Genomic DNA, 12,455 nt, shown 5'->3' with positions numbered 1-12,455 from the left:
TTCTTCAGCTTAACACAGCTTTTCACTTCATTACAACTAATTTTATAGTAAAATTACAGTACAATTGATTTTATTATGATTTCATATTTAATATCCCTCTCCTAGACAAGACTAATTAAAGAGGTATGCATTGAAGAGTTCTTTGCTGCAAATAAACTATAATGATTTTTTCTCTGTAATAATTTGAGCATTGTTATATAGTTCCTTCATAAAGAAAAATTGATGATTTAAAAAATATTAATCCTGATACATTGTTTGGAATAGACTTCTGATGTGTACGATAATTTCCTTTGGTACTGGGCTTGTTGGAGGAAAAACACACATTCCAGACAAGTTAAATAGATTCACTAGTAAAAATATATTGCAATGTTTTGTCCACTGAGACAAAAACATGAGCAGAATAAAAATTGAAATATACAGAATATGAAAATACAAAAGAGAACGGTAACATTCTATAACAGTAGTTAACTACAATAATCAGAGCAAACAAAGTGAAGGAATAAATAAATACCCAACCTAAGTGTGAGGGAATTAGGATTCATCTTCTCTATTTCATACAGAGAAATGGAATTTGGGAGAGAACTTTATTGATCAATTATGCCATCAGAGAGACACTATCCAGTAGTTGCCTTCTGCAGTGCCTTGTTTTATGGAAGCTTTTTTGCCATGATAAAAGAGGTGAAAATGGGATAAGTCAAAGCAATGCCCTCCACTATCTCACACAAAGATTCAAATTAAGAAAGCTATCCAACAGAGATTACATTTTTTTTTGTCTCAAAGACACACTGACATAACTCAGCAATGTGCTTGACTGTCTCAGATATATAGATATAGATATAGATATATATTTATTTAAAAAATCCCTTCGGCAAACTATTCTTGGCATAAACAATACGGTTGCCAAATGCCCTGGGAAGAGGAAACACCCTAATGGTGACACCCAATGTGTAAGGTATAAATAGAAATTGGAGGGGATAAAAAATTTACAGTCTGAGTCTTTATCAGGCTGTGGCACTAAACTTGGGCTTTGGGTTAGACTTACCTGCTATCACTATGAGTAGAAGTACTAGAACTACAATTAGCTCTTCTAAAGTTGTAAATGGTGTTGGTGGAGGTGGAGGAGGTGGTGGTGGCTCAGTCTCCTCTAGAAGGCATACCTCCATTGGAACAAGCAGTAGGACTGGTGGAAACTTCTCTGGTAGAAGTTTTGGTGGAGGTTATGGAGGGGGACTAAGCAGTGGCAGTTGTGGAAGGATAAGCAGTGGTAGTTATGGAGGGGGAATAAGCTGTGGTGGTTATGGTGGGGGAATAAGTAGTGGTAGTTATGGAGGGGGTTTTGGATCAAGTTGTGGTGGCTTTGGGGGATTTGGTGGGGGTTATGGAGGTGGCATTGGTGCAGGTAGCTTGTGTGGCAGTGGTGGCTTTAGTGGAGGTGGTTTTGGTGGTGTTGATACTGGCATCCTCTCCAACAATGAAAAGCTGACCATGCAGAACCTTAATGAACGCCTGTCCACTTACCTGGATAAGGTGCGACGTTTGGAAGACGAAAACAGTCATCTTGAGCAGTTAATCAGGGAATGGCATCAGAACCAAGGTCCAACTGGTTCATTAAAGAACTACGATCACTATTATGCAGAAATTGAAGACCTTAACAATCAGGTAGGTTATTATTTTTCAGACAAGCTCTAATCATTATAAAGGCTTATCTTAGAGACTTTGCTCAGTACTTGGGCAGACTGCAGGTGAAATATTTCATGTAGTATGCAATTACATACAAAACCCTGTATTAAAAGAATATTACGGTGCTTACTCAAGCACTCAAAACTTATGAAATGCCAGCACAAAGCTTACCTGTGCAGATGGAATCTTTAGAGACTTTATTTACCAAACTCTAACAACTATCTATTGAGCATGTGCAAACAGATTTTCACAGGCTCATAACTTGGTCAATTTTGGGCTGATTTTATGCGGGTCAGCAAAAGGCATATTCTCCTGCCAAATTTTAAGTTCCGATTCCAAACCATGGAGGTGCTAAAACTCAATAAAATGGTAGTAAGAATTTTTTTACTTATGCAAAACATTATATTTTACTTAACCTTGTCTACAGAAATATCAGAACTGTTTCTGCTAAAATTATTTTTTAAAAAAAGGTGGGGGGGGGGGCGAGGGAAATAAGAAAACCAACCTGAAGCACTTACCTGGCATGGAAAAACTCTTTTAACATTTGGTAAAGCTATAAGCAACTCAAACAGTGCCTTGTACAGGAAAGAATCAGGTAAACTTAACTTTAAGCATCACTACCTGTGCCACTTACAGTAATTTTTGCAGACACAAATGAAGACAATTGTTTATAATCTTTTGTGAGGGCTTCAATACTCTTGTAATCCATTTATAATGGATCCTTTCCTTAATATAACAAAGTTTTTAAAAAGACAAATAGATTTTAGTCATGGCTTATTGAGAAAATTTTACTACTCTGAGTTAATGAAAAATATTCCTCACAAGCAGAGTTGGAAATAGAATGTTTTCATAAGTATTTTGTTAAATATAATGAGTAAAAGACAAAGCAGTTAGACTAATGTAACAATTATCAAGCTTCTCTACTGATGTATGAAAAGACTTTTTCCTAAAATAAAATAATGAAGAGTGCTTGTGATCTAATTAGCTCTAACCAGGCATTTGAAAAAAAATCACTTTCAGTTTATTCTGAAGAAATGTATAAATAACTGAGACCAACCTACAGTACATGACTGAATAACAAACTTTAAAGATAATAATTAACTCATACCACAAACATTAAATCATATTTCACAACATGCAGAATAGTCCAGTATATATAATCTTCACAGTTTAGATGACAAAAAGCTAAAATTTTCCAAATGTAAACTTGTAAATGCTATTTCATACCTACAATGCCATTTTAGGTAGTAAAAAGCAAAACAAAACAAAACATAAAATTACATACTTTGACATCACTTCAATGAATTAAACTGCTTTGGAGCTTTCAATAACAGGAAAAGAACTCTAAGAGGAGAAAGTAGTCACTGATATGCAGCACATTATACAGGCCTGACCTTTGCTGCACTCATTCCCAGCTTCCCTACCTACCCACGCCTCACTCACTTCTGTGGGAGATGGAGGAGTGACTTTGCAAAGGTTGCTTCCCCATCTTGTCCTACTACTTGGAAGGCGGGTAGCCAGCACAGGGTGTGTGCATTATGGCCCTGTATGGGTGTGTAGGATGGGCCACAAAATGAGCCTTAATTTCTAATCTTTACACAGAATCTAAGATTTTATAGCCAGTTAGACCTTGCAGCTGTATGAACATTCTAGTATGTTTTATTTGAATGCACCTGTTGTTGCATGCAGTGGTAATAATGGTTTTTACACTGTTATTTTTGGGATATAGGATGCTTGTTTAATTATTCTCTTAAACAAAGTTTTACATGTTTTAAAAGATATGTAAATCATTAGTGGTGGTTAATGCCTCATTAATATATACATCTGCCAATACTGATTTTCATATGAAGAGCACCATTGCATTTGCCTTGTAGGTGAAAAGGAAGCAACAGACTCTTCTCTCTCACATCTTTGGTTTCTCCCACACCGTTTATGCACTGGAAACAGTTATTATGAACTGCATTTATAGATACTTGTTTGCTCCTTTTTTCTCTGTGTCAGACTGAAGAGACTACAAGACTGAATGTCATCTGTCACCTCTTTTTCAGATTGTTCATTCAAATGTGGATCTTAACAAGGTCAAGCTGACTATTGATAACACTACAATGACTATTGAAGACTTTAAACAGAAGTGAGTTTCTCTCTTCCTTTCTGCCTGACCCAGTAATTTCTACCTTTTCGCATCAGTCTCACGAATCTACAATCCAAAGGAATTCATACAGTGGGTGACATTATCTTAGCTCCAAATACATGACAGACCAGTTGTTGGAAAGAGAAGCACTCCAGGAACCATTGACTTTTTGTGAAGATTTCCATTTTTCTTGAGAGATGCTTTTAAAGAGGGGCATTCCAAGGACTTCAGTTCTTTGTAACCCCAAATGATGTTTGCATTTCTCAGATAGCACAAATTTAGGATCAGATCCTCAGCTGGTGTAAATCAGTGAGCAGTGCCATTGACAACAATGGGGTTTTGCTGATTTTTACCCACTGAGGATCTGACCCTTAGTTTTACACAATAATTGAACAAAAAATTGCCCTGATGATTCATCACTGAAAACAGGAGACACTGGTAGGTGATATCTGTACAATGCCTACAGTGAGTGGGAACATGGAGGAGACTGAGAAAGGAGTGTTTGATTGTGTTAAAAATCCAGTCCATGACATTGAACCTATAGGTCGGATGGTCAGGAAGTGCTGTGAGCCTGAGTTTGCACTCACCTACACCACTGTAAATCAGGAGTAACCCCATTGCAGCCAATGGGATTAAAACAGTGTAAAGCCAGTATAAATGCAAAGAGAATCAGGAATAAGCAAAGTGATTAAAATAAGTTAGAAAAAAGTGACTAGGTGATGAGAACCTGTTCATAAACAAACCTGATAGTGCTAGGAATACTAACCTGAGAGTTCTGGCACTCCCTTTACTGACTTTCTTTTCTGTGGTTTAGATATGAGACTGAACTGTATCATCGCCAGAATGTGGAGGGTGATATTAATGGCTTACGCCTTCTATTGGACCAGCTGACCCTAGTTACATCTGACTTGGAGATAGATTTTGAATCCCTGAAGGAAGAGCTAATTTCTCTCAGGAAGAACCATGAGGAGGTAAAATCCCCCCTTAAAATAATAACTAATGAAAATGTATTATTCAGATTTTCCGATGAGTTTCCTTGGATATTTGTTGCCAAATTTTGCCCACTGATTTTGGGTGCCCAACTTGAGATATCCTGCAGCTCTGATTGCACAGCCCACAGCTGTCACTGACTTAAGTGGGAATACTTTTTATTCAGCAAAGGGATGACCAGGTGAAAACTACTTTGAACGTTAGACCAAACTAGATTAGGGAAATGAGTGGCTTTCATTCCCCAAATTCACTAAATTTGTTGAAGCCATGGAAGAAACCAATAGACTTAATGTATGTAAAAGCCACAAGGAATATTTAAGCTTCTTGTGAAAATATTTTCCATGGAAAACCGTGATGCACAAACTGACTACCATAATAAACACTTAACATACAAGGTCCATAGTACACTAGAAATCAAATACTCTGCAGGATGTTGAGTTGGAACTGAGTATACAAAACTGGCCCTTTCACAGAGTAAAACAGTTAGCAACTCCTTTATTTGGTGCTCTTAACAGTCACAGTGCATGGTTGCCTTGGTGTTACCCAGTGTGTAGTTTAACTAGGAAATCAAAGATGTGGATCCTGCTCCTCTCCTGGCATATGACAGAGAAGGGTGTTGTGAGACATAAGGGGTAAATATCAGAATCAGGCCAAATGAGAAAGTAGAAGGGCTGTCCTCCAAATTTTCTTTGCTACGGATTTGAACTCAGAATGAGTTTGTTTTCGGGGGGGGTCTGGGTTTTCATTGCAGGAAATGAAAGGATGGCAGCCACAGTCCAGTGGTGATGTCAATGTGGAGGTCAATGCTTCTCCAGGGTACAATATAACGGAAAAACTAAATGAAATGAGACGTGACTATGAGAATGTCATTGAGAACAACCGTAAAGAGGTGGAAAGATGGTATGAATTACAGGTAAATTGCAGTACCTATAACTATATGTCTCACAAAAGGACTTGACATACTCTGTTAGTACACACAGGTACATTAGGGGTAGGACACTTGTTCATGTGTTACATAATGCAGATCAGCTTTAAATTATGCTGAAAGTTTAGCATGAGAAGTTCAGGATGCAATTACAGGGTTTGCTGTGAGCTAGAATTCATTGAAACATAGAATCATAGAAATGTAGGGCTAGAAGGGACTTTGAGAAGTCAAGTCCCGCCCTCTGCATTATGGCAGGACCAAGTAAACCTAGACCATCCCTGACAGGTGTTTGTCCAACCTGTTTTTAAAAACCTACAAGGATGGGGATTCCAGCACCTCCCTTGGAACTCTATTCCAGAGCTTAGTTGCCCTTACAGGTACACAGTTTTCCCTAATATCTCACCTAAATCTCACTTGCTGGAAATTAAGCCAATTACTTCTTGTCCTACTTGCAGTAGACTGGGAGAACAATTGATCATTCTTTACAGCAGCCCTTAACATATTTCAAGACTGTTATCAGGTGCTCCCTCAGGTCTTCTTTTCTTAAGATAAAACATGCCCAGTTTTTTTAACCTTTCCTCAGAGGTCAGGTTTTCCAAACTTTTTACCATTTTTGTCTTTCCTAAAGTGGGGTATCCAGAATTGGACACAGTACTCTGGTGGGGTCTCACCAGTGCAGAATAGAGCGGGACAATTACCTCAGGTGTCTAACATGTGGCACTCATGTTAATACACCCCAGAAGGATATTAGTCTTTTTTCACAGCTGCATCACATTGTTGACTCAGATTCAATTTGTGATCCATTAGAACCCCAGATATGTTTCAGCAGTACCACCATCTAAACAGCTATTCCCCAGTTTGTAGCTGTCCATTTGATTTTTCCTTCCTAAGTGAAGTACTTTGCACTTTTCTTTATTGAATTTCATCTTATTGGTTTCCGACCACTTCTCCAATTTGTCAAGGTCATTTTGAATTGTAATCCTATCCTCCAAAGTGCTTACAACCCTTCCCAGCTTGTTGTCAATTGCAAATTTTATAAGAATATCCTCCACTCCATTATCCAACTCATAAATGAAAATATTGAATAATACTGGACCCAGGATTGACTCCTGCAGGACCCCACTATAGATACACCCTCCAAATCTCAGTGAACCATTGATAGCTACTGTTTGAGTACAGTCTTTCAACTAGCTGTGCACCCACCTTTATAGTAATTTCATCTAGGCCACATTTCCCTAGATGGAGATGAACTGGTAAAGGTATGTGTAATCCCTGTATTAAAACAGCAAGGTGAATTCAAACCAGGTTTGGGGTGAATTGCAGAACTGTGTGTGCAGTTTACTACAGTCCAGTTTAAATTAGTCTTAGACTCCGACTCATAGACTTTAAGGTCAGAAGGGACCATCATAATCATCTAGTCTGACCTCCTGCACATTTCAGGACACAGAACCTCACCCACCCTCTCAGCTTCTAGCTAGATTCACTTATCTTTTTAGATACTTTCATGATAATAAATTCACAATATTCATCCTACAAGTAAAACTAAAAGATCTTGATTCTGTATTTGCATTTTTCAGATGGAAGAAGTTAATAAACAAGTCCATGTGAATGATAAGGAGGTAGAGTCAAGCAACCATCAGATCTCAGAGCTGAGACGTGAATATCAGAGTTTGGAAATTGAGCTGCAGTCCCACCTCAGCATGGTATGTAACTGCATTTCTTCTGTACCTCACATATGAAACAGGACACATAGGTTACAGGCATGACAGGAGACCACCCAGAGCTAGCACTCCATTAGTAAAGGGTGAGATGTCTGATATATCTGTTGCAGTCAAGGATTTGTTTTGTTCTTTTTGCCCTGGAGAATCCCAGTTTCCTGCATCAAAATAGGTTACATTTGCCACATTCCTAAAGACCCTGTTTTTCCTGTTCAATTCTCAGATTCAGTCTTTGAAATCCTCGTTGGATGACACAGAATGTCGCTACAACCTGCAGCTGCAACAGATCCAGAATGTGATTAGCTCCGTGGAAGAAGAACTGGCCGGTATACGATGTGAAATAGAGAATCAGAATCAAGAGTACAGGCTGCTCCTTGGCATCAAGACCCAACTGGAACAGGAGATTGCTCAATATAAGCATCTGCTTGATGAAGGACAGCAAGACGTGTATGTAAACTAATGAAATATCACATCACTACATGAAACCTAAATGTTGATAATTCCTGAGTGTGAATTATAGTAATTAGGAACAAAGATAATCATGCAGGGTGGAGAACTGGTACAACAGATTCTATAGCCACAAAACTTGCAAGGAAAGGGGGCTAATTTCATGCCACTGAGTGAGCCTCAAAATATTTGGAGATTTGTTTCATTAACCATAAGGTACTCGAAACCTCATGCCATCCTTGGGTTTTAGAATTGGAATAGAAATCTTATGAGGAAAACCATAATTTAAAAATTGTTCTTCTGCTCTGCCTACTTTGGGCTGGGAATGAAATATCATGAAAAGAGTCTTTTTTCCATTCTATTCTTATTTTTGATTCTAGAAAAAGCTAGTACAAAAGCTAGAAAAAAGAGCTCAGAGGCCACAGTGAAAATTGAAAAGCTTGTAAGCAGAAAAAGAACCAAATTTTTCAAAATTTTCACAAAAGTTTTAATTTGAAGTTCTGGTGAAAATTCAGGTTATTTTTTATATTTATTTTATTTGAAGCAGTCAGCTTATCCCTAATTCTGATTCGTCTTAACCCATGTCATGAAACAAGCAAAAATTAGTTAGCTTTATGCATTTCAAATTTGGATACGAGTGACACAGTAGGCCTTCAGAACTGATGGGGTAGCAGAACTGAATCTGGCAAAAAAAATCTCTGAGCAGCACTATAGGAAAGGCAGCACCTGAAAAATTTAACCTGTCGATGTGAGGTTGGTGGGGAGATAGATTTGAGTGTCATTTTCTTGGTGATCTGCACTGGTCTTGGAGAGTGAGGATGCTGGGTAACAAAAAGGAGGAAGAGTGCTGGCCAGGCTTCCATGAAGCTTTAAAGTGTGGATCTCCATTTGTGAAATGATTTATTCTTTCAGTCACTTTTATCTTTTCTTTTGACAGTGTTTCATATCCAGGAGGTGGTGTCATTTCCTCAGGAGGAAGAGGAGGAGGTGGAGTCAGCGGAGGTGGTGTCATTTCCTCAGGAGGAAGAGGAGGAGGTGGAGTCAGCGGAGGTGGTGTCATTTCCTCAGGAGGAGGAAGAGGAGGTGAAATCGGCGGAGGTGGCTTGGGAAGCAGAGGCAGTTCCTCAGGAGGAGGTGTCACTGGAAGTGGAGGAAGAAGAGGAGGTGAAATAGGCGGAGGTGGTGTCATTTCCTCAGGAGGAAGAAGAGGAGGTGAAATAGGCGGAGATGGCAGCATTGCCTCAGGAGGAGGAAGTGGAGGAAGAAGAGGAGGTGAAATCAGCGGAAGTGGCTTTGGAAGCGGAGGAGGTGTCATTTCTTCTGGAGGTGGGGGCACAGGAGGAGAAAGCGGAGGAAGTGGAAGAATTTCAGCAGGTGGTAGTAGTTCTTCCCACTCCTATTCTTCATCTTCCCATATCAGCTCTTCTTCTCAGCCTTCCAAGTCTGGTGAAAACCATGGTAAGAACTGTTATAAGGATAATTGCTTCTTTGTTCTGTACTCCCTAATTCAGCCAGTATGCTAATTGCTCATTTGGCTCACAGGATTCCTTTGTGGGGCTCTGCAAAGTTTTATTTAGTCTCTTTTTTCTTCAATGTGTATGTGAGGCTGTTGGGGAGACTGAGGTGATTTGGGTTGCAGCATCATTGCTATGCAACTGGTACACTGCTCTGTATCTCATTTTTAGTCAGGCCCAAATTCTCTTTCTTTTCCATTATCTGGGTCTCACAGAGCCCCAATGAGAGTGAGCTGGCTGACGTTCAATTTGGACATGGCAAAACTGATACTTGTTGATTGGGGTGGGAGCTTGAGGGCACAGAAGGGAAGTTTCTGCTAGTTACAGATGGAGTTTGCAATTTTGGAGTGCTCTTCAACTTCCAATTGTTCCTGGTGGCACTGTTGGCCAAAACCACGCTGGTTAGATGACTGCTATGTTTTTTTTCAGACCTAATACAATTCTCCAGGTCTTTATGACTTCTACATTGGATTGAGCAGTAGAATAGTTTTACTAGGGAAATGGCAGAAGCCCCATCAGTTGGGATTTTTAAAATTAGAGGAAAAGTTTTCATTAGCAGGCAGAGGAACTGCATAGAAAATCTTACCCATCTCTGATGTCTGATTCCTGCAATGCATGCTACATGGGGCTACACTTGAAGATCAATTGGAAGCTACCACTGGTGCAGAATGTAACTGCTTGTTTCTTAAGCAGTCACGCTGCAGGAAAGGTATCTTACCAGCTTTTGGACAACTGCACTGGGTTCCTATTGGCCTGTGTAATTCAAGGTGTTAACTTTGATCTATATGGCCTTATTTGACTGGAGCCATGGCTTCTTGAATGTCCATCTTTATCACCATGATTTTTCACATCAGTTGATGTCAACTAAGACACTCAGGCTAACAATATTTGAATAAATGGGGATTTCATGGTGGGTTTTTCAGCAAAGAGCCTTTGATTTTGCAGTTTGTTTCCCCTGCTGGTTTGAACAGACCTTAAATTTCTAAGCATGTGATAAGGCACATCACATTTTCAAGGTATTTGTCTGAGTAATCTAGAGTAGGAGGCTGTTGGTATTGGAGAATGAAAATGAAGTTCTTTGCTTTATTAGATTGTGTATATTCACCTTGAGACACTTTTTACATTTGATAGGGTGCATTTTATAAGCAAACAAATAAACAGTTGGGTAAAAGATGACATATCAAATCCACTCTGTCAGGTGGTTTCAGAAAGCTATTGTTAACATATTGGGTATGTATTGTAAGATACTTGGAGTGGTGTACAAATTCAGACACAAGGTATTATCACATGCAGAAACACAGTCAAACAGCCATAACACACTAACTATTGTAAGAATTTTGAGTGATGCAAATTACAAGGGATAGTGAGAGAGTAAAAAGTAGATAATATAAAGAAAGTATGGGCTAGAGGAGAATAGGAAAGCTGGAACTTGGAGGAAGGTCCTGTAACATGTATGTGTGCGTGTGTGTGTGTCTGAAAGAGAAAAGGGGGAAAGATAGAGAGTATGATGCATTTGGAACAGGGTAGTGGGAAACAATAGAAAAACAGAGGGGGACACTAGGTAGGACGGAACTGCAGATAAAAGAGCATTCAGAAAGAGGCAGAACCCCATAAAAAATACAATTTTTATAAAGCTCTGGAGTACTTACAGCCATCCTAGCATCTACTGCAGCCTGCTTTCTGTCACTTATTTTATTCCCCTAAACAAAGTAATGGTTCCCTCTATCTCTCAACAGGATACGCAAGAAAATCCTTTGATTAACTAGACTCACTGATGATCCTCCAACCCTACACCCTGTATTTGAGCAAACCTACAGACAAAGTTAGAGTGAACCCACTGCATTTCCTGCACGCCTAAACAAAGAGCAAGGAGAAATGCTCCTAACAGTTACTCAACGCTAATGCCATCTATCCAAAGGCGCCCATCAGAGCTGTTCATATGGGCCATTTTCCTGCCTATAGCTACCTGCCTTTTCCATTCTGTAATGTTCTGTGGATTTAATTACCAATACTTGACTTAATCTGTACCAAGGTTGGTAATCTACCTTCCAATGAAGAGTGTCTGTAATAAAACTTTATTTCTGCCTGATGCAACCAGAAACCTGTCTGGGAAGTATTTTCCTTTAACATACTTTTTGTTGGTGTCTAATTCAGATGCAAATACCAAGCCATCCTCACACAGAGTACATAGAAATGGGTCTGTTATACATTGCAGTATTTGATGGTGTTATATTTAAAGAAAGATCATTAAATTAAGAGAATATATGTCTGCCTCTCTTAGTGGTCATGCACTTAGATCCCAGATTATCCAGTGCATCTCACACTGGCTTTGTTCTGACTGTTCAGGATAGACTGTAAACTTCTTGGGGCTGGGACTATGTCTTCATCTTTTAGTAATGTGCCAATTACTCTTGCGGCACTCAGCAAACAATAAACTAACAAACATAAGAAAGTATTGCTTCACACAATGCAGAGTCTACCTGTGGAATTCATTTGGATGCTGTGAAGGCCAAAAATATAGCTGAATTTAAAAAGAATTAGATAGATTCATGGAGGATCGGTCCCTCAATGACTATTAGCCAAGATGGCCAGCGATGCAATCCTATGCTCTGGATGTTCCTAAATCTCTGACGGCCAAGAAACTGGGACTGGACAAAAGGGACGGATCACTCAATAATTGCCCTGTTCTGTTCATTCTCTCTGAAGCATCTGGCACTGGCCACTGTTGAAGACAGAATACTAGGCTAGATAGATCATTGGTCTGACCCCGTGTGCCCATTCTTATATTCTTAATGTCAATCTAGACCAGACTCTGTAAAATCATTCTATCAAGTGAATCCAGACTATGAGAAATTAATGCTGGTCCTGTCTGCAGAGATAACAGAGAGCCAGGACACTGTGACTATACATCCCTGACCACCATGCTCGTGGGAAGCATTGTCTGCCCCCTGCCCAGCTGGCCAGGCGGGGCTTCAGCCCTAGGCTTGCCTGCACTCACCCCACTCTGGGAGCCCACGTCCACCAGCTTGCAGCACTTGGACAGCACCCCC

The 12,455-nt window shown here is 39.5% G+C and overlaps 1 protein-coding gene across 1 annotated transcript; it reads left to right on the top strand.

The window, feature by feature from the left end:
- The first annotated feature begins 1,053 nt into the window (after positions 1-1,053).
- Positions 1,054-11,359, top strand: LOC137148474 (keratin, type I cytoskeletal 13-like). Its single transcript, XM_067541307.1, has 8 exons — positions 1,054-1,659; positions 3,729-3,811; positions 4,626-4,782; positions 5,553-5,714; positions 7,304-7,429; positions 7,668-7,891; positions 8,829-9,349; positions 11,142-11,359. Exons 1-8 carry the CDS (start codon positions 1,054-1,056, stop codon positions 11,165-11,167), a joined length of 1,905 nt encoding a protein of 634 aa, XP_067397408.1. The 3' UTR covers positions 11,168-11,359.
- The last annotated feature ends 1,096 nt before the right edge of the window (positions 11,360-12,455 follow it).

This window comes from Emydura macquarii, unplaced genomic scaffold (assembly GCF_026122565.2).
Source record: "Emydura macquarii macquarii isolate MOO-44397 ecotype Brisbane River unplaced genomic scaffold, CSIRO-AGI_Emac_v2 contig_629, whole genome shotgun sequence".
NCBI lineage: Eukaryota > Metazoa > Chordata > Testudines > Chelidae > Emydura > Emydura macquarii.
This window is presented reverse-complemented; position numbering and strand designations above follow the sequence as displayed.

Coding starts and splice junctions, on each gene's coding strand:
- LOC137148474 (XM_067541307.1), top strand. CDS start 1,054: ATGAGTAGAAGTACTAGAACTACAATTAGCTCTTCTAAAGTTGTAAAT. Junction 7,892..8,828: donor GATGAAGGACAGCAAGACGT/GTATGTAAACTA, acceptor TTCTTTTGACAG/TGTTTCATATCCAGGAGGTG. Junction 9,350..11,141: donor CAAGTCTGGTGAAAACCATG/GTAAGAACTGTT, acceptor ATCTCTCAACAG/GATACGCAAGAAAATCCTTT.